This window comes from Chelonoidis abingdonii, chromosome 2 (genome assembly GCF_003597395.2).
Source record: "Chelonoidis abingdonii isolate Lonesome George chromosome 2, CheloAbing_2.0, whole genome shotgun sequence".
Classification (NCBI taxonomy): Eukaryota; Metazoa; Chordata; order Testudines; family Testudinidae; genus Chelonoidis; species Chelonoidis abingdonii.
The window spans coordinates 90,362,786-90,385,332 of NC_133770.1; the positions used below are offsets into that span (position 1 = coordinate 90,362,786).

Sequence of the window (22,547 nt, forward strand, 5' to 3'; positions counted from 1 at the left end):
CCAAAGAAGAGATTTGCTAGGATAATGTAGTTGCGTGATCTCCCTGAGAAGGTGATAAATTAAAGCTCTGTTACACAGAATCTGAAATATCCCATCTTCATCCATTCCCCATGCAATAGCCCATCTAGCCACTGTGCAGTGAGGGGATGCAGACACCAACCCACAGCAGTGAATATTGAACAAGGGAGGGAACCATCCCCACTGTGCAAGTTGTGCCGATCTACAAATGCAAAACTTAGAGAAAAAACTGACCTGGGCAACTTGTGTCATTTACACTTCCATGAGGAGGAATTCAGTTTTGCAGAGGATGTGGTTTCCTTGAAGATGAACATGGGCCAGATTCATAGGTGATGTGCAAGGGGGTATAATTTACATGTTAGCAAATGGGCAGAAGAGGGCTCAAATTAGAGTAACTTATATGCGGATGGGACCTAAACTTACACCAATATATACACTTAGGCTCTTTTCCACAGAACTTCTGAATGTCTTTTATGTGTCAGACAGAGACTAGCTGTCTGTCAGCATATGAATTCAGATATTTCATTTCTACCTTGTTTCCCTGGAACAAATATATTTTTATTGCCATTAGAATGAAAATCACATTCTCCATTTGTGTTTGAATCCTCTATATTTTCTCTTCAGTCCTTGTAATGCAGGATCATATTCCACACTTACGAAAAAAACAACATACAGTTTAGTGCCCTTTAAAGGCCACAAGGCCACAGAAGTAGTGGTAGGTTTTAATGGTTTTTATAGCAGCAGTGTTGCTTTTGAGCTTGATGCAGATTCTCTTTGTGATGTGGTGACCTAGCATTCCCACCTTGATACTTTGCCTGAGAGTGTGAAATGGAAACAAAGAAAAGAAGATAAGGAAACAATATTTCAGAATCACGAACACCATAATTTTGAGATAGTATGATGCTAAGGATTCCCACATTAATTCGTTTGTCCTGCAATATGTTGTGGAATAGGATATGTAGGTTTTTCTGTGGTGCTCATAACCACAGTAGTGTATCTGAGTGCTACAGATACATTAGTAAATTTATCCTCACGGTGCCCCTAGGATTTAGGGAAGAGTTTAATTCCCATTTTCCAGAAGCACAAAGAGATTAAATTATTTACCCAAGGTCACATAGGATATCTTTGACAGAGCTGAGACCAGAACCCAGATCTCCTGGGTCCCAGTCCAAAGTCTTCACCTCATAGTATAAAAATAATTATTTCCTGGTGCTGGGATTGTATAAATACTGAAGAAGCATCTCTGCTGTTGAACATCTTCAGTTAAGATGAGGGCTTTTGGATTGTTTTTTTCATGGTAATAGAAAATGGAATCTCTCTGCCAAATTTGAAATCCATAGTTGAGTATCTAATTGCCATGAAAGTGTATTGTATTTGTTACGTACGGTGCAGCAGTTCCTGATATCTTGACACATAAGGTCTGCCAAGAGATAGTGAAAAATAGAAGTGTTTTCAAAAGGAAAAACACATAAATGCCATATTGTTCCCTTAGTCCATGCAAACAGCTCCAGTTGGAATCAATGGAAGTTGTATGTGCATATCAAGAGCACACTTTAGCCTTTTCAAATAAAATTTTTAATGGGCTAGATCACAGTCATACACATTTATTCTGAGAGCAAGGTATAGGATCTGATCCAACTCCCAAGGAAGTCACTGAGATTTAAATCAAGCCCATGTAGAATATCGTGGGAGCAACAAAATAAGTCTTGGTGAAGCAAGCGTCTTTTTTCCACTGCCTCTCATCACCAGTGCCGCCCCAAAACTTTAGTGGTTTTAGACTTCTAGTCATCATCTCCTCTGGGAATAAGACCCATTAAAATGCTACATTTTCTGTGTACCTAGTCAAACATTCAATAATGCAGTGAAATTCTAGCATTCAAACAAAAGTCATTTGAATACATATGTTATTCTAGGAAAATATCTATAGCCAAAAGGTGTGAAAATTCTACCCCCATCCCCAGTTTTTGCTGAAGCAGCAAACTGTCTAGCCCAGTAAATCTAATTTTCTACAATGTTTGCATCTTGCTCAGGAATCTTGCTATGAATTAAGGAACTGTGGTAATAGCCTCCTGTCCCAGATCTGGATTTTAGCGTCCAAGACCTGGGTGCCTGTCCCAAACCTGGACTTTTGCGTCCAAAATTTGGGGGCTTACCTGAAACTCCCCCAAGCTCACTACCAGCTTGGATATTCTCGCTGCCACCAACTAGGACTATTGGGCGTCCTAGTATGCCCCCCGAGTCACCCCAACTTTCCCCTGGGGGACCCCCAAGACCCAGAGCCCTGGGTCTCTCTCTCTTCTCTCCCAGCTTCCCCCCCTTTCCTGGGTTAGCCGGTGCAATGCTATGCTTCACCCCTTGAATACAACCGGAGAAGCAATCTAGCTTCCCCGAGGCTAGGTATTTACCTAGTCAGCTCACACAAGAAATTCCCCCTCCCTTTGTCCTATAGCCTTTCCCGCCCTGGGACAATAGGGAGGTGAGACACCGAGTTTGGGCTTTTCCCTCCCCCCTCTGCCTCACTAGAAAAGAAACTTTCACAAGGTTTAAAAAGAAAACTTTATAGAAAAAAAAGAAAGAAAATATAAAACAATAATCTTGCATTAAGAAACTCAATACAGGCTCTTGCTTATAAGAAAATATGAAGAAACAGTCTGATTTAAAAGATAGCCCGATTAAACCAGTCCAACCAATCCACATACATGTAAATACAACCCAAAGCTCCTCACAGCCGAATTGCTTGGGGTTTCTTTGTACTCACAGATGTGTAGGAGACACTTGGAGATAAGATGCAGTTAGGAGGAAGCTTGTTAACTCACAGCCGAGAAAACAACAAAAGACACAGCCATCCACATCTATTCGTACAACCCAAAGCTCCTCATAGCCGAATTGCTTTGGGGTTCCTTTGTACTCACAGACTTTTGGTATAATATTTGAAATAAGAAGGAGTTAGGAGGAAACCTTGTTTACTCACAGCCGAGAAAACAAAAAAAGACCCCGAGTATACAAATTCCCGCCCCTGACTTTAAACAATCCAGTTCTCTGATTGGTCCTCTGGTCAGGTGTTTGGTTACCCTTTCCAGGTAAAAGAAACTTAACCCTTACCTTACTTTGTTTAATGTCTGTTACCCATCGGTGCAGTTGTCAATCACTTTTCATTTTGCCAGTTTCACTGTGCTTGTTACATTTGTGGCGTGTATGGGCTCCCTGTGTTTGTGCTTGTATCTAACATGTGGAAAGGCCAAATTCTGCCCTTGGACAAAAACAAGCAGGTTCCATTGAGTTGCATTGCATACCTTTGAGTTGGAGTCCTAAATAAGGAGTTTGATTTTGGTAAAGAATGGCGCCAACTACTGGGGTTCTGCACTATGGTGTGTTGTGTAACATCCATAATATTGTTATAGCCAAGAGGATATGAATTGTTTAAAAAAAAAAAACCAATCAGTTCAGTATTAATTTAGGGCTAGATTGTGGCCAGCCTCTCTGCATGTCCACAAGAGAGAACAATAGCCATCCTGAAGGGGTTAGGGATATGGACCCATCCCCCCTACATATAACCTACAGGAGCCGGCAGGCTAGATAGCACTGTACCTCTGTAAGGATTCTAGGAGTCAGTACCCACACTGCACGCTCCAGGAGAAACTGGGCCTGATTCTCATTTACATTAAGGCCCCTTTACTCTGTTCTGACAATGGGAAGGGGCCAAAAAGTGTGTCTAGATTACATTCCTCCTCACTTCGAAGCTCCTTTGCACTATGAGAGCAGTGTAAAGAGACCTTAGTGTAAATGAGAGGTCCGTTGTGTGTCTCAGTGGAGTAGTAAGACTTGTATCTGCCCCCCAACTCAGAGTGGCAGCTGGAAGATGTAAAAGTGCCCTTAAATAAGAGAAATTGCTTAATCTAAATATTGAGGGGGTATTATGGTAAAAATGACAGAGTATGGACTAGATTAGGGGGTGGGGCTTCTCTGATTAAGGGTCCTATAAAGGTAGCCAGACAGCCAGGCAGCGGCACCGGAGCCAGCAAACAGAGCTGTAAATGAAGGAGTTTGAGTGGGAGTTTAGGGGAAAGACTAGGAGGACTGTAAGGGACAATACGAATTGAGAGGACTTGCAGACAGAGGGAATGGGGGATAGACCAGAGAATTGCACCATCACCAGGAAAGGGCTTCTCCATGATTGGGGCCTGTAACCAGAGCTGATCCAGAGAACAGAAGGATGTGTTGTCTGCCAGATGCTAAGATACAGGACGTGGACCTCAGGCTGAACAGGATCCTAACAGGAGCAGGAAAGAATCCACTGATTGTCCTTCGTGTGGGAACAAATGATATGGCTCGATTCTCACTGGAACGTATCAAGGGAGACTATGCCAGGCTGGGGAAGATGCTTAAGGAAATTGAGGCTCAGGTAATCTTCAGTGGGATTCTGCCTGTTCCTAGAGAAGGGCAACAAAGGTGTGACAAGATTATGATGATCAACAGATGGCTCAGGCAGTGGTGCTATAAGGAGGGCTTTGGGATATATGGCCACTGGGAAGCATTCATGGACAGAGGACTGTTCTCTCAAGATAGACTTGACCTGAGTAGAGAGGGAAATAGACTTCTAGGATGGAGGCTGGCACAACTGATTGAGAGAGCTTTTAACTAGGAATTTGAGGGAGATGGTTGGGAGATGTCCAGGTAATCTCCATGTCAGATTTTAACATTGAGAGGGAAGAAAATGAAATAAGAAAGGATACAGCTGTGGGTAGGAGAATGGACATAAGGAGGAAGGGTAGTATAGATACCAGTCTAATAGGTGATACTGGCGGTAGAATGTCTGTGCCTAACTGGGTAAAGAATGTGAGCAAAGCCAAACAGCAAAAATTAAGATGTTTGTACACTAATGCGAGGAGGGAGCCTGGGTAATAAAATGGAGGAACTAGAGCTACTGGTGCAGGAAGTGAAACCAGATATTATAGGGATAACAGAAACATGGTAGAACAGTAGTCATGACTAGAGTACAGGTATTGAAGGGTATGTGCTATTTAGGAAAGATAGAAATAAAGGCAAAGGTGGTGGAGTAACATTGTATATCAATGATGAGGTAGTCTGTAAAGAAATAAGAAGGAATGGAATGGATAAGACAGAGTCTGTCTGGGCAAAAATCACATTGGGGAAGACAGCTGCTAGAGCCTCCTCTGGGATAGTGCTTGTGGTGTGCTGTAGACCTCCGGGATCTGATTTGGATATGGATAGAGACCTCTTTAATGTTCTTAATGAAGTAAGCACTAATGGGAATTGTGTAATCATGGGAGACTTTAACTTTCCAAATATAGACTGGAAGACAAGTGCTGGTAATAATAATAGGGCTCAGATTTTCCTGGATGCGATCATAGGCGCCAACTCCGTGGGTGCACCAGCAGCTCCCCACCCCACCCCCCTGCCCCAGCTCACCTCCACCTCCCCTGCGCCTCCACCTCCTCCCCTGAGTGTGCCACTTCTCTCCCTAGCTCTCAGCAGTTCCCACCGCGAAACAGCTGTTTCATGCAGCAATCACTGGGAGGAACGTGGGAGGAGAGGGAACACCACGTGCTCGGGGAAGAGGCATGGCTGGGGCAGGGATTTGGAGAAGGGGTTCAATAGGGGCAGGTAGGGGGTGGGGTTGGGGCAGGCTGGGAGGCGGGGGACGGGCTCGAGCACCCACCAGCACCGGGAAAAGATGGCACCTATGGATGCGATAGCTGATGATTTCTTCACCAAGTAGTTGCTGACCCAACAAAGGATGCCATGTTAGATATGGTTTTGGTGAGAAGTGAGGACCTCATAGAAGAAATGTTGTAGGGGACAATTTTGGTTCAAGAGATCACGAGTAATTCAGTTCAAACTATGGAAGGATAAACAAAATAGATCTGTGACTAAGGTTTTTATTTCAAAAGGGCTAACTTTTTAAAAAATTAAGAAAATTAGGGAAGTGATTGGATGAAGAATTATGGATCTAAGGGCGAGAGACCTGGAATTACTTCAAAGTTGCAGAAACTATCTGAAACTGCCTCCCAAGAAAGGGGGAAAAATCATAGGCAGGAGTTGTAGACCAAGCTGGATGAGCAAGCATCTCAGAGAGGTGATTAAGAAAAAGGAGAAAGCTTACAAGGAGTAGAAGATGGAGGGATCAGCAAGGAAAGCTACTTTATTGAGGTCAGAACATGTAGGGATAAAGTGAGAAAGCCAAAAGCCATGTAGAGTTGGACCTTGCAAAGGAATTAAAACCAATAATAAAAGTTCTATAGCCATATAATAAGAAGAAAACAAAGAAAGAAGAAAGTGGGACGGCTAAACACTGAGGATGGAGTGGAGGTTCAGGATAATCTAAGTTGGCCAATATCTAAATAAATACTTGCCTCAGTCTTTAATGAGGCTAATGAGGAACTTAGGATAATGGCAGGATGACAAATGGGAATGAGAATATGGAGGTAGATATTACTACATCCGAGATAGAAGCCAACTCGAACAGCTTAATGGACTAAATCAGGGGCCCAGATAATCTTCATCCAAGATATTAAAGAACTGGCACATGAAATTGCAAGCCCATTAGCAAGAGTTTTTAATGAATCTGTAAACTCAAGGGTTGTACCATATGACTGGAGAATTGCTAACATAGTTCCTATCTTTTAAGAAAAGAAAAAGGTGATCTGGGTAACTACAGGCCTGTCAGTTTGACATCTGTAGTATGCAAGGTTTTGGAAAATTTTTGAAGGCGAAAGTAGTTAAGGACATTGAGGTCATTGGTAATGGACAAAATACAACATGGTGTTTACAAAAAGTAGATTGTGCCAACCAAACCTGATCTCCTTAATTGAGAGGCAACAGATTTTAAGATAAAGGAACGCGGTATCTAATTTACCTTCATGTCAGTAAGGTATTTGATATGGTTCCACATGGGAATTATTAGTTATTGGAAAAAATGGGGAGCAATATGAAAAACTGAAAGGTGGATACGGAACTGGTTAAAGAGGAACTACAACGGGTCATTACTGTGGAATTCCTCAGGGATCGGTTTGGGACCAATCTTATTTATTATCTTTTATTACTGACCTCGGCACAAAAAGTGGGAGTGTGCTAATAAAGTTTGCGGATGACACAAAGCTAGGAGGTATTGCGATACAGAGAAAGTACCGGGATTATCTACAGGAAGATCTGGAAGACCTTGTAAAGTGGGTAATAGTATTAAGATGAAATTTAGTAATGGAAGTGCAAGGTCATGCATTTAGGATTAATAACAAGAATTTTTGTTTATAAACTGGGGAATCATCTGTTAGAAGTAACAGAGGAGGAGAAGGACCTCGAGTATTGGTTGATCACGGGATGACTGTGAGCTGCCAATGTGATATGGCCATGAAAAAAGCTAATGTGATCTTGGGATGTATAGGTGAAGTATTTCCAGTAGTGATAAGGAAGTGTTAGTACGTTTATACAGGCACTGGTGAGACCTCATCTGGAATACTGTGTGAGCAGTTTTGGTCTCATGTTTAAGAAGGAGAATTCAACTGGAACGGCACAGAGATGATCCGAGGAATGGAAACCGTCTTATGAAAGGAGACCAAAGAGCTTGGTTGTTTAGCCTAACCAAAAGAGGCTGAGGGAGATATGATTCTCTCTATAAACATATCAGAGGGATAAATCCAGGAGGGAGTGGATTATTTAAGCTCAGTACCAATGTGGACACAAGACAAATGGATATAAACTGGCACCAGGAAGTTTAGACTTTGAAATTAGGTGCTTTCTAACCATCAGAGGGGTGAAGTTCTGTAACATCCTTCAAAGGGGAGTAGTGGGGGCAAAAGACATATCTGGCTTCAAGTTTGATAAGTTTATGGAGGGGATGGTATGATGGGATAGCCTAATTTTGGCAATTAATTGATTTTTGACTATTAGCGGTAAATATGCCAAGTGGTCTGTGATGGGATTTTAGATGGGGTGGGATCTGATTTACTACAGAGAATTCTTTCCTGGTTGTCTGGCTAGTGAGTCTTGCTCACATGCTCAGGGTTTAGCAGATCACCATATTTGGGGTCAGGAAGGAATTTTCCTCCAGGGCAGACTGGCAGAAGCCTTGGGGGGGGGTTGCCTTCCTCTGCAGTGTGGGGCATGGGTCACTTGTTGGAGGATTCTCTGCACCTTGAAGTCTTTAAACCATGATTTGAAGACATCAGTGGCTCAGACTTAAGTTAAGGAGTTTGTTGTGGAGGTGGGTGAGTGAGATTCTGCAGCCTGTGTTGTGCAGGAAGTCAGACTAGACAATCATAACAGTCCCTTCTGACCTTAAAATCTATGATTTTGAGTCTAAGCAGCTGTGCTGTCCAGGGGATCTCATCTCTGACCTGTCCGTCACCACCACCACCACCATCCTATGTGCTTTCCCTTACGTATCATAAGCAATGGTAATCCATGCTTATTACTAAGTGCCAAACAGTACTTTACTGCTGATGTAGTAGTGAATTTTATGTATGGATTTTGCTAGGGCAGAGGTTATGAGGTACAGTATTCCAGTGGGATGATTCCCATATATTCTGCATAAGAATGGATACACAGTGGTCCTGCATTATAGTAAGCTGAAGTCAAGGTAGTATCCTTACCTGCCACTGAGCTCATTCAGTAAGTGGAAATAGACCAAATCAGTTTTACAACTAGAAGTAAAAACACACACAAATAGTTCACGTGTAACTACAGCCATATATAGCAGTGGTAATCCCACAGTATTTTTGAGGGATAACAGAAGATTTTCCTTTTTTTGATCCTACTTATCTAAGGCACCAATTGCCTTACTGTATAGGTGTGTCACATTGCTACCTGATGTCCCCTTCCTGCAGTCTCTTTCCCGCTCCTATGATAGGCTATCATCTTGATCCCCAGTTGACTGCCTCTGCAGAGTAGACTTGAAGTATGGTGGTACTTTGGGGAAAACAGGTGAATTAAAATGAATTAATTCTGCTCCCACTTTTAAGTGATTCCACTTGTTTTAGCTCAGTCCTTCAAATCCCAGATGCTAGGCTTTTTAATGTGTGACATCACCCCAAATAAGGGAGACGCAGGGGCAGAAGAGAATGTGAAACAAACACACACACACGTCTTGTGCAAACTTAGTTTCAGTGTTTCACATTTATGATGTTGATAATTTACAGGACTAGGCAATATGCTGACACCAGGTTTGTGGAAAAACAGGAAATCAGAGTCTAATAATCCCAATGCATTTGAGAGAGATATGATACTGTATTCCAGCCAAATTAATTTGTCGCCCAGGGAATTAATTCTTTTTCATCAAGTTAGATTTACTGGAAATGCTGATCTCATATCTACTCGGAAAACATTTTTAAGGGGAAGCAAGCCAAAAATTCTGGTCAGAGGTGCCATGCATTTCTCCTGTATAAAAATCTTAAGAGGAAAGCTATCAGCACACAATGATATGGCATATACAGTGCCACTGGTTACTTTATATTTCTTTATATAATCAAGAAATGCCCAGATGATCATTTCCAATTTGTGGAGTATAATGAAAAATGCACTATATTCATGAATATAAATTGAGCAGATGTGACACTTGTATTGTCACATGGAAATAACACAGTATTTGCTCTCTCTAATAACTCTTATTTGCCTGAAGTATGCTTATTCAGAGACAACCACCACAAAGTAGAGAGTGCTGTGCTATGCATAACTGAATGTTAAACAACAAAACTAGAGAGGAAGAGGTATTGTTAAGGAAAAATAAGCTCAGATTTACAAGTTTTCCTTTGCTGGAGATATATTGTAGGTCTGGGATCCTTCTATGTTCTCCACACCTGGTTTCTGTGCAACATGTCCATCCACCTCCAATTGCTATCTTTACTGCAGGCAAGCCCCCTCTCTTCAGTAAAACTCCCCAGTCCCCTTGTTCAAATGGTACTGGTGAGACCACTGACACTGGAACATACTATTTCCGAAGACTGCCACTGGTCACAGCTGGTTCTCTTTCTTCTCTCCTTTCCATGCTGCTACTCACTGCAGAGCTCTCAGCCCCACTCTCTTACCCATAAAGGGACAGCACATTACAAAAGGAGCAGTCCCAATCGAAATTCTCAGACCTGTCACATTGTGGCTTTGTATGCAAAGCTGATAGTAACTGGAAGCAGAAGTCATTTTTCCTCTCTTTATGCTACCTTTCTCGTTCAGTTGTACCTTGGCTTTATTTACACTGGAGCACAATGAAGAACCCCAGATAGCGCCTGTCTTGAAATTATTCGAAAATTCTCTTTCCTAGGCACTGAATAGGTCACTAGGGCAAAATATGAGCATCAGCATGCACTAGCCATAAATTAGAGGCAAACTTATAGTGACAAACCTCATAAGGAAGCAGAGACGTGTGTGCATAGTGATAAAAATTGTTTTCCCATTCTCACTTCTGCTAGTATCTTCACACTTTCTTAGAGACTTGGTGGCTCATGGACTAGGTAACACAACAAGGAGCCTTTCACATTGTTTAGGAGCCAGGACAAGAGCACAAACCTCAGTCCTTATTTAGACAAAAACTTCCATTAACTTCAGTGGCCATGTTATCTGAGTGAGGACTTTGTGATTAGAAACTAAAGGTGAAATCCCTTTAAGTCAATGGGATTTTTGCTATTGAATTCAATGGGTCTAGGATTTAACTCTAAGTGGCCAAAAGTCATTAAAAACTGATATCTGTTCAGGTTCTTATGTCAAATGCTGTGGTTTCAGCTAAGTGTCCCTTAGGGATGTTGCTGGCTCAGGACTGAAGAACGTTAACTGGACAGTGTACAGAAACTCGCACTGTCATTGCTCATGATGCCCCTGTTCTGTATCTAAGTACAGTACTTTATCTTCCAGAACTGTCAGTTCGCCTCCATTCCTAAGCGTTATATTCACCTAGATTTTTATGTCTGGTAGTGGTTCTCTCAAAGGGGATGAGATTGCACAGGACATGTGATGGGATAACCAGTTTTTTAAAACAGGGCTTTAGTTTTGCCTCCATGAATGATGAGTCATAGCCAATGAAAATGGTTATTTCTTCCAGGTTATCAGCCTGTCTTGACTAATCAGCAACAAGGGTTCCAAGGACTCATGGGAATGCAGCAACCTCCCCAAAGTCAGAACCTGATGAATAATCAGCAGGGAAATCAGGTGCAAGGCTTGATGGTTCAGTATCCAGCCATGTCGTCTTATCAGGTACTTACAAGCTGTACTTCATTTCTCTCTTTGACATGAAAATATATACTTACAGTAAATGATAGTGTCATGTCATGGAGGGTGACCTGTCTTGCTTTAGTCTTTTAAAAGTATTTCTCTGCCTATTTCTGGCTTCAGGCCTCGTTATGCACATGTCTGACTCAAATCTAATGCACTCTACATACTGTCTTTAACCTCCCTTGTACTTCCGTTTTCATTCTACATTAGACTACATTGATGTGATCATTATATTAATTATGGTCAAACTGGTCAGCACTGCATTGGATATAAAGAAAAACTTGGTTCCTTCCCTGAGGAGCTGGAATTAGAAAGTGAGAGAGAACATGAGAGAAATTTTCTTCATCCCTAGGCCAATGCAAGATTGTTCCCTACCATGCATATGAGTCCTTTGTCTAATCCAGTTTCAAATTACTCATCTGTGGAGAGGGATGTGGAGACATTTTATATAGGAGACGTGCTGAGAACCATTGAATCAAACTGTAAACCCTGTACATCATGGAATCCACTCCAAGCCAGGGGTTGCGGCAGCACCCCTCATTCCAGCACCTATGTCTGCGAAGGCTCCTGCCACTTCACAAGGGGACACTGTCCCAGAGTCAAACAGACTTTACGCTATGTATACTGGTAGACAGACTAGCCATATGGAATTATGTTTGTTAGACTTTGAGAAGAAAGGCGGTAACTTGATTTTAAACAGATTTCTTGACTCTCAGCTTCAGCTAGATTGACTGAAGTACCACGAGAGCCTGTGTGGTGATGAGAGGGCCTATGCTTCTATTTTCCACTAGTTCCTAGAAAACCAAAGAAATATTAATTCATTATAAAAGCATGTGGTGGTTGCGAGGCCTCTCATCTTTCCCATAGTCTGTTCCTATTGCCTAAAGTGTAAGGATAAGTCTGCTGGAAATTGGGGGCGGGGAGGGGAGGAGGGGAATGAGTGTTTGGTAGAAATTGTTTTTCTGTCCTTTAGCCCCAGGTTTGTGGGTAAATGACCCCTTACTTGGGTTAAAGACAGAAGTGTGAGATAATATAAGTGTAAACTATGTGGATCCTTTGCACGCACTGATCCTGGAAAATTTTGGTCCAGCTAGGATCTGACAGTGTCGTATATTAGTAGGTGATCAATATGCGTTATAGCCTACATAGTGAGGCGGCTTTGAAAATCTCAGCCAGTATCTTTAACCCATTCAAATTATAGTTAAACAATACAATGGTAGTAGAAATGGGCTAACACAGAAACCTTTTATCAACATGTCATGGGGTCTGCTCACAGCTAGTATGATTCCTCCTGGTCACTCCAGGGATTAGCTGATTCCAGGTCCGACACCGCCTTTCTGCCTCTCACCACATCCCCTGCCTTCATTTCCTGGCTCACATCGAGGCAAGATGATTTGTGTTCATGGCTCAGCCCTTCGCCCAAGTCACATGCAGTCTTCCCTCTAATTTTTTCCACCCATGTGTGGAATGAATTTTGTTATATGCACTGATATGGAGATGATGTGTCACACATCACCTCCATATCGGTGTACATAACAAAATTCATTCCGCATATAGGTGGGGCTGACAGGTTTGGAGTGTGGGAGGGGGCTCAGGACTGGAGCAGAGGGTTGGGGTGCAGGGGGGTGAGGGCTCTGGGGTGGGGCTGGGGCAGAGGACTGGGTGCAGGGGGTACAGGCTCCAGATGGGGGTGTGGACTCTGGAGTGGGGCCAGGGATGAGAGGCTCAGGGCTGAGGCAGAGGATTGGTGTACGGGGGGCTGAGGGTTTCTGCTGGGGGTGTGGGCTCTGGGGTGGGGCTGGGAATGAGGGGTTTGGGGTGCAGTGGAACTTTCTGGGGCTACAGTGGGAGAGGACCCCCCCAGCTCTCTCTTCTCGCAGCAGCACCTTGGCCGGGCTGGGTTGGAGCCGGGGAGGGGCGCCTGTCCCCCGGCTGTGGAAGAGACGCCGTTGTCCCAGCCATGGCAGGTTCGGGGGAGGGGCAGCTGGGCTGGGCCAGGTCGTGGCCAGGGGAGTGACACCGCAGTGGCTCCAGGGCTTGGGGAGAGGCATGTCTCCCCACTGCTACCCTGAGCATCTGTGCCGCACAGTTTAGAGGGAACTTAGGTCACATGTCCTCCCATTCCGGGGCATCAAAATCTCATCTCTATGAACGGGCTCAGGCAGTCTTCCCATACACTTCCTCAGTGGCAGGTAGGGGAGCCCAGGCCCACCCTCTACTCCAGGTTTCAGATCGGGGATCCTTGAGTTAGCAGCCAAGGTCTGTTCCATTCTGTCCGTTATTGCCTTTTCCTTGAGTCTTTCCTAACCTTCTGGCTCTTCCAATTCTCTGGGTTTGCCAGCCCCCAAACTCCCTCCTCCTAGGGAGTAACTGTAACCTACTTTGGCTCTGTAGCCCCCAAATCCTTCACCCAGAAAGTGACTGCAGACTGATTCCCTGTGGCCAACTTTCTGCCTTTACAAAACCAGCCCACCTCATTCCTCGTTGGCTGGGTGCCCTCAGTATTCAGTCAGGAGATTACTGAAGCCACTGATTCCCTTCAGCTATGGCCTGTCTAGTTAATTGGCCCCTTTCTTAGTCCACATTAACCTGTGCAGGGCAAGTGTGGGGTGAAAACCCCATTGAAAAAACCTTCCTCCTTTTAGCCTCCCACCTGAACTTAGATACAATAGGAAGAGGATTCATAACACCCTTGTTTTTCCCAGTACAAGAATTAGACATGTCACCAAAATCTTTTGTCCATGTGCAAACAGAACAGAAGTTCGTTTAGAATCACATCTGGTTTTACAAACACAAAACCCAACAGATGAGATTTTGGCTCAACAGAAACAAAATAGTTTGTGGTCTTGATTCTCCAATACTCTCCAGCTTTGCTCAAGAACAGAGGAGAGGAAGAACTGATTTGCAAATGGCCAGCCCTGGCATAAGTTAAAGCTGCAAACTTGCACCACTGATGTAAAACTCCTGGGGACCACCAGCTTTACGTCAGCAGAGATTTTCCAGCAGCTTTACATTCATTTTATACTGCATAAACCAGGGGTGGTCGATCTGTGGCTCTGGAGCCACATGCGGCTCTTCAGAAGTTAATATGCAGCTCCTTGAATAGGCACTGACTCTGGGGCTGGAGTTACAGGCGCCAACTTTCCAATGTGCCGGGGGGTGCTCACTGCTCAACCCCTGACTCCGCCACAGGCCCTGCCCCCCACTCTACCCCTTTCTGTCCCCTCCCCTGAGCCTGCCGTGCCCTTGGTCCTTGCTCCCCCCTCCCCCCGCCTCCTGCATGCCACAAAACAGCTGATTGGGAGGTGCAGGGAGGGATGGGGGAGCACTTATCTGTGGGGCTGCCAGTGAGTGGGAGGCGCTGGGAGTGGCGAGGGCAGATGGGGGGCTGCTGACGTATTACTGTGGCTCTTTGGCAATGTACACTGGTAAATTCTGGCTCCTTCTCACGCTCAGGTTGGCCACCCCTGGCATAAGCAGTACAAAATGAACTTGGTGGACCAGTGCTTCTTCCTCAACCCATGGCTAATTAACAGTAGATTTTGTGATAGTTCTGAATAGAAGAAAGTGATATGCCCTGTAAAACACACTGAACATGCAAATCAAAATAAAAGGGAATGGGCAATTCAGAATACACTGGGGATACTTTAATTCATTTGGATGTAATTTACCAATTTGTTTTTCATATACTATCTTCTAGGTGCCAATGACGCAGGGTTCTCAAGGACTGCCACAACAATCATATCAACAACCAATCATGCTACCTAATCAATCAGGTCAAGGAACAATTACAGCCACTGGAATGCCTGTTTACTGTAATGTCATACCTCCCACCCCACAGAACAACTTAAGATTGATTGCCCCACACTGCCCCTCCAATAACGTTCCAGTTATCGCCGCCAGCTGCAGGACAAACTGTGCAAGTATTAACAATGCAGGGTGGCAGATCAAGTACTGATACTGCGGCTTAGTGTGGATATACAAGGATAGCGGTGCATTATTTGACAAATAACTCATGGCCTTCAAATGAAGAGGAGCACAACAGGATAATCAGTTGGGGACATAAGTTTTGACAGTGCTCAAGTGATTGCTGCTGGAATTCTGTAAAAAAACTTAAATTAAAAAGATATTTGCTGGTTAATGGTGCATATTTTGTCATGTCTGCTAGGTATGCCTTTATAGCTAAGCTAGTGACATGAATTCATTGAGGTAAGATTTTTTCCTACCGCTGAACACCACTGTGTAGATTGTAATATCCCTGATTCGGATTAGTTTTGTACTTTGTGTTGAGTTTGTGAAGCTAAAAGTATTTAAAAAAATATATAATAAAATCACATTGTACCAAAGCTGTAATGGAAATTTGAAAAAACAAAAAAAGAATTGCTGAATGGAAGGAATAATTTATATACACTATAGAGTTTTTTTATGGACATATACTGTATTGTAGTGTTTAATCACAATAAAGCTATTTGACCTCATGGAGAAAGGTCATGTTTCTACCACCTGTTTGTTCTCCTCTCTCTTTTTGAATGTTGTTCTCCTTTGTTTTTTGTGTTGCTTTATTTCTGGTCTAGTTAATGGGAAAGCTGTTTAATGATGGGCTTGCTGCAATATGCTAAAGGAGGGGAGTCAAGCTCGGTCTCAACATGCAGGTTCAGGGTCAGTTTGGAAAGGTGTAAGATATTGGGACAGATACTCCACTGCTCCCAGGAAGTGCTCAGTGCAGCTGGGAAGAGGATCCAAAGATGATCTTAAGCTACGTAAGAATGGCCACACTGTGCCAGGCCAATGGTTCATCTAGCCCAATATTCTGCCTCGGACAGTGGCCAGTGCCAGATGCTTCAGAGGGAACGAAGAGAATAGGGCAATTTTGAGTGATCCATCCCCTGTTGCCCATTCCCAGCTTCTGGCTGTTGGAATTTTAGGGACACTCAGAGCATGGGGTTGCATCCCTAACCATCTTGGCTATTTGCCATTGATGGACCTATCTTCCATGAACCTATCTAACTCCTTCCTCAACCCAGTTATACTTTTGGCCTTCACAACATCCCTCCCCCAATCCTGGGGCCATTCCTACACTGACTGACAGTGGCCATAGAGGCCATTACTACAGCTGGGGATAGCACAGGAATTCCCAGCCACGCCACCATCCCTGGTAGAAGGAATGGGGCTGGTTTAAGAGCTACAGTGGTGGTGCCACAACATCCAGGATCACTCTGCGTGGCAGAGATTCTGCCGAGGCAAGCTTTAGTGCCATTTTGCAGCAAGGGAGCAATAAGAGGCTGTCCTGACTGTAGACCAGGGTCTGATCCATTGTGTTCAAGCAGCAGGGGTGGCTTCTGCATTTGTTACCTGGAATCTTAAAACACATCCATCCTGTAGAAAGATGGAATTGGCTGAGATGACTGTTAAAAGGTTTGTGGAATTCTTACACTGTTCCTCATGATTACATCCTGGTTCACTGAAACACCCACTTCAGATTCATTTGGAAAGTTATTCTTCATGGTGATTCTGAAAAATGTTACTTAAAGTCATTGATGAAGACATCTGTATTCCTCTCCAGTGATGGCTGCACTCCGTGGTGGGTGAATGATCCCTGAACAGTCCTGCAGCCTGCACTTGGGCTCTTGGGTGAAGTCCACTGATCAACTCAGAATTTCTGCAAGACAGGTGCAATTTTCAGACCCCAGAATTGTGCATATACTGGTTGTAAAAAGCACTTTGTGTGAGACCTTTCTTATTTAAAGAAACCCTACTACAAATGTACATTTGTAGAAGTGAGATTTTATCTATGTTCAAGAGCATTTCTAACCCCAGGATGAAAGAAATTACTATGTCCACTAATTTAGACATATAAAAGTATGTAGTTATTGTCTCTTCCCTTTAATTATAGGGCTGTAGCTTCTATACATCTACCTGTCATAAATGTAGGAACTGGGAAAAGGCTACCGTCCATATTTAAATCTAATAGTCTTCACTACTGTATGACAAATAGCCTTTTAATGGATCACTCTTCTTGTATAACTTAAGTTTCTAAAATGTGGAATTGTACAGGGTCATAGGTAAGACCAACATTGAACTTTTGTACAAATTAATCACAGTTGGTTTGCTGAGAAACAGTCAAGTCATGGGTAGGTAACGTAAACAGAATTCAGTCCTCAATTACTCAATTACTGATTGATATTTTATTTTATTCAAGTTGCAGCATTTGGATTTTGGCTGGGATCCCGAACTCACAGTTACACTTGCAGGTGTTTGGGTTTTATTTTCTTTATACTATTTTATGTAATATCATCTATGTTTCTTCTCATCGTAATTAGATATAACTGAGTGACACGAACCACTATGAATTGAATGAAAATCTCACTGGCATGACTATAATGTAATCAGCCATTCATTCCAAGACCAGAGAGCATGGGTGGCAAGTTTGTAGAAATGTTGGTGGTGCCCAGAACCTGCCCCCCAACTCCGCCCCCTCAAACTCCGCCCCTACCTGCCTAAGGTTCTGGGTGGGGTTTCGGGGGCAAGGTCTGGGGTGCAGGTCCTGGGCTGGGGATTAGGGTGCAGGAGGGGTGCAGGCTTTGGGAAGGAGTTTGGGTGCTGGGTGCAGGCTCCGGACTGGGGCAGGGGGTGGGTGCAGGAGGGGGTAAGGGCTGCAGGCTTTGGGATGGAGTTTGGGTGCAGGCTCTGGGCTTGGGGGGGTGTAGCAAGGGGTGAGGGGTGCAGGCTCTGGGAGGGAGTTTGGGTGCTGGGTGCAGGCTCTGGGCTGGGGCAGGGAGTGGGTGTGCAGGAGGGGGTGAGGGGTCCAGGCTCTGGGCTGGATGTGGGGATGTAGGAAGGGGAAGGTGGTGCACGCTGAGCCAGAGGATCAGGGTGCAGGGGAATGAGGGTTGGGGCTGAGGATGAGGGTTTCATGATGTGGGGGAGCTTAGGGCTGGGGAGAGGATTAGGGTGCCGGGGGATGAGGGCTCTGGCTGGGGATGAGGGGTTCATGATGCGGGGGGATGAGGGCTTAGGGCTGGGGCTGAGGATTAGGGTGCAGGGGGATGAGGGTTGGGGCTGAGAATGAGGGGTTCATGATGCAGGAGGGGGCTCAGGGCTGGGGCTGAGGATTAGGGTGCAGGGGGATGAGGGCTCTGGCTGGGATGAGGGGTTTGGGGGCGTTGGAGAGGCTCAGGGCTAGGGCAGAAGGGCAGGGTAAGGGTAGCCTGTCTTGCCATTAGTGAATGGCAGGCGCTAGGACCCTGGGGCAGCAGACAGCAGTTCTGCTGGGAGCCGCTCTCTGGCAGCACGAGCAGGAAGGGGACAGGCGCACACTGCTCTGTCAGGCAGGGACATGGCGAGGCGGGGCGGGGGACCCACGGGGGCCGGGGCCCGATCCAGGCAGGGCCGGGGGAGAAACCCAGCTCCAAATACACACTGCTTAGGTCCTGGCCACCGGTCCAGGGGGCTCTGCATTTTAGTTTAATTTTAAATGAAGCTTCTTAAACATTTTAAAAACCTTATTTACTTTGCATACGACAATAGTTTAGTTATATATTATAGACTTATAGAAAGAGATCTTCTAAAAATGTTAAAATGTATTACTAGCACGTGAAACCTTAAATTAGAGTGAACAAATAAAGACTCGGCACACCACTCCTGAAAGGTTCCAGATCCCTGCCTTAGATAGTAACTGTGGATTTACACCCCTGTAACTAAGAGTAGAATTTGACCTAATGTTTTGCTCCTCCCCTCCCCAAAAATATTAAATTTATATTCTATACTCATCTGTTGTAAAAATAAAACAAAGCTTTTCTAAATTATTTTCCGTCTCCACTAATAGGAATGTTATAAGTAAGATTGCACAGTCACCTTGAGAAGCGTAAGTAGAAAAAATCAGGTCTTAAAGTATTGTCAGAATGTGGCGGAGGAGAGAAAGGTACCTGCTAACAAATTTAACCAAGATGGGTAGGTCAAGATTAGGGCTTCCAAACTATCCTTTCAAATATTTAGTGGAGTAGGACGTGACTGCCCTCTCCATAATAAGATGGTTGTTAGGCACTGGTACTCTAGATGAGCCAAACTTCAAGTGCCACCTACTGTAATCATTATATACAGTATTTATTTTAGAAGGTGCAGTAAAGCTGGTCTGGTTAATGGTAAGCCTTAATCAGAATATCCACTAAACCTGATTTTGAGCTTACTTTAATCAGTATGAATCAGGAGTAACTCCACTGAAGTAAGCAGAGGTATGAGTATAACAAAAGCATGCTCAGAATCAGGCTTGGGATATAGCATTGATACATGAAAAGGACAACCCAGAAGTTACTCTACCATTACCTAACACCCATGCAGCTTTCTCCCGTGTAGGAATTCTTTTCCCAGCATGTTTTCTGCAGCCTGGTTCTTTAATTTGGCAGAGACAGGCAGCAGCAGTGCTACAGTGGCCATTTTGCATCTGTTCCGCTGTTTGCTGCATCTGGTAAGTACTCTCTATGTATGTTATGTTTTTCCTTTTGTTTTATTTTTCCTATTCCAGAGCCAGTGGCACATTCTCACAAGGTCCAGTATGTGTTCAAGATGGAACTGTTTTTATCTGCCTGATACTTAGTTATGTTACATCAATGACTGAATATGTTTATTCCTAATGAAAATGACTACACCAAATGATTCTAATTAGCCTGTTTGGGTAGGCTGAACTCATTGGGGCTGTAATTTTCAATGCAGCTAAAAAAATTGTACATAATGACAGACACAAGAAACTTTGCTCTCTCTCTGCCTTCCCTATTGCCTGGAAAGTTAATGATTGTCTTTCAGAATTGTTTCCCCTTGTTTTCAAATCCTCTCTGCAGGGGGTACAGGCCCCCACCAGCACAGACTGCATCTGGAATGAACACCCTTGTGGAGGAATTGAGTTTGAGAGCCATAGCATGAATGAGCATGGGACTGAGGCCCAGGAATTCCTAATTTCTAATCCCTGCTCTGCCACTGATTTATGATATGGCCTTCAACACACCACTTCTTCTCCTTCTGTCTGTTCTCTCCTTTTTTTAAAAGTGGGCGATAAAGCTTATCCCACCATGTAGGATGGTAAATAATTAATACAGTACAGAACTTTGAAGATCAGAAGTACCACATCCAGTAAGTGCTTTGAATTTTATCAGTATTATCTGAAAGTAATTTCGTCAAAGTGTGCTCCTGGCAGTTCCCATGCTCTGCTATTAATAGCAAAATATACTAGCCCTTAGTCCACAGTGTAACACTTCCTTCTCTGGTTTCATGTTGTCTACCTGATTCCAAAGACTAAGATTCAGTTGTGATCTGTTAGCACCTGTATATTAGTCATTGGGAATATCTGATGTGTGAAGGGTTGCAGAGTGGAGGCAAGTCCTCCGAGATGCAGCACATTTTGATAAATACAGAAATAAAAATATATTGATCATTCTCTCCAAGATGTGTGTTAGAGATGGGCCAGAACAGAAGTGCCTAGCTTTACTTAGGCCCTGTTGAATCCCTAAGGACTTTATCTACGGCAGGCAGTTATGCTGAGGTACTGGTGTTGCTGTGCTTTTGTCACCCTCAGGAACAGACAAAGGTCCTTCTGGGAATGACACCAAAACTGCAACCAGTTGCTTTCCCCAACACTCAAATGTTCTAGGAAATACTGCTTTAGAAGTGTGGGGAAGAGGTGTGTGCTAGCATTGAAGGTAATGGCTGCTATTTTAGCAGCAAGGGAAATACATCAGCTAAGAGAATGAACCCTTCTCCACCATCCACTAACACTTAACTCCCACAGACTGCCAATTTAATCCTTCTCTTAAATCCAAGATTTGTACAACACTCTTGAATCCCATTCACAGAGGGCCATAAATCAAAGCCCTCCTGTGTGCAGCAGTAATGTAACACTAGGAACAACAGAAACATTTGTGCTGAAAAAACTAAGAACAAGCTTTTCAAAACAAGGGGCTCTATAGTCCACGTGAGGCAACTACAGAAGCAGCCTGGTTTCAAAAAGGACTGGGGGCCTCAACAAAGTCCATTTATTTCAGTGAACTGATTTCCATGGGTACTACTGGGGGCTCAGTGATTTTGAAAATGGAGCCACTTCTGTAAGCACCGACGTGTGAATTTAGGCACCTACGTTTGAGCCCCTATTTTTTAAAATCTTTGACAGTCATTTTATCAAGGGTTTTGACTGCTGTGCTACCTTACTGGCAATGTCGCTTGCCCAGAAAAACAGCATAGGAAGAGCCATATGGATTGTGAACTGTTACCATTTCCTAGCTGTTCTGAAAGGCGTATTATCAGGTAATTAATAACTCCTTGATTAGCGAGGATCCTACCTTGCATAAAGTTCATGGCAATCAAAGGGTTAATCAAAAGATACAGGCCGTTTTATTTTTCCTATTCCAGAGCCAACGGCTCTTAGAGTGGAGGCAAGCCTAATCTTGGATTAGTTCTTCCACTTCATAAATGTTGCATAATCCTTATGGCCTCAGTAATAGGCCACATGGTCAAAAGTAGCTTTGTAGTGGTGCTATTCAAACTAAACTAGTTTTGAAGAACTGCTGTAACGATTTAGTAATCCTTCCAGTGGGAAACACAGGTTTCCCTTTTCCTTCCATCTCCTCTTTGTAGTGGGGAATTGTTCATTACTATTTTAAAGGTTAGTTATGCAAAGCCTGTGGTATTTATCCAGTAAGAATTGGGAGTTGGAGGAATTTTTTTAGCTGACAATAATTGGATTTTTTCAGGCGGGTATTTTTCTTTAGATGCAGTAAAAATACATGTTAAAATATTGACTTTCCTGAGCATTAGGTGTAGATGCATGTTCCACTTATAGCAGTATTACCAGGGTTTGCAACTGATTTAATTGGGGTTAATTGATGTAGGAGTTTCAAGTGTAGGCTACAGAGGAACCTAGAGAGAGTAGCTTGGAAGCTGAAGGAGTAATAGGTGCTTCTATGTAAACTGGTGGATGGTTTGTAGAAAAGCAGTATTGAATTTTTTTCCTGGTTTTCATTTAAAGACATCAGCTACAAATTTACAAGATGAACCTAATGACACACATTGTGTTTCAAATGACTCTTACCTGTGTAGGGAGTCATTGTTTGGGCTTGGGGGCTTAGGAAAAAGAGGGAAAGGACTCTGGTAGAACTGCACACACAGCATAAAACCCATAACGGCAGCAGCAAAGTGGGAATATGGGCAGAGGACAGTGATATAACCAAGAACATTTCTCCACAATATAGAAATCATCAGAGTTGAACTAATCAAATGTCTTGAGGCAACCTTTTAAAATATCCTCACAAACAGTGCTGTGCACCTGGAGA

General features: G+C 43.7%; 1 protein-coding gene across 11 annotated transcripts in view; it reads left to right on the forward strand.

Moving 5' to 3' along the window:
* The window catches only part of ARPP21 (cAMP regulated phosphoprotein 21), a 266,329-nt gene extending 250,595 nt beyond the window's left edge, over window positions 1–15,734 (forward strand). For 10 of the 11 annotated variants that reach the window (XM_032798729.2, XM_032798727.2, XM_032798733.2 and 7 more), the window contains 2 exons: window positions 11,063–11,214; window positions 14,933–15,734. In XM_032798729.2, the coding sequence (XP_032654620.1) occupies window positions 11,063–11,214; window positions 14,933–15,190 (410 nt within the window). In that variant the 3' untranslated portion in view covers window positions 15,191–15,734. Of the gene's footprint in view, window positions 1–11,062; window positions 11,215–14,932 lie in introns of those variants that run through there. The other variant, XR_004376261.2, reaches the window with a different exon arrangement.
* The last annotated feature ends 6,813 nt before the right edge of the window (window positions 15,735–22,547 follow it).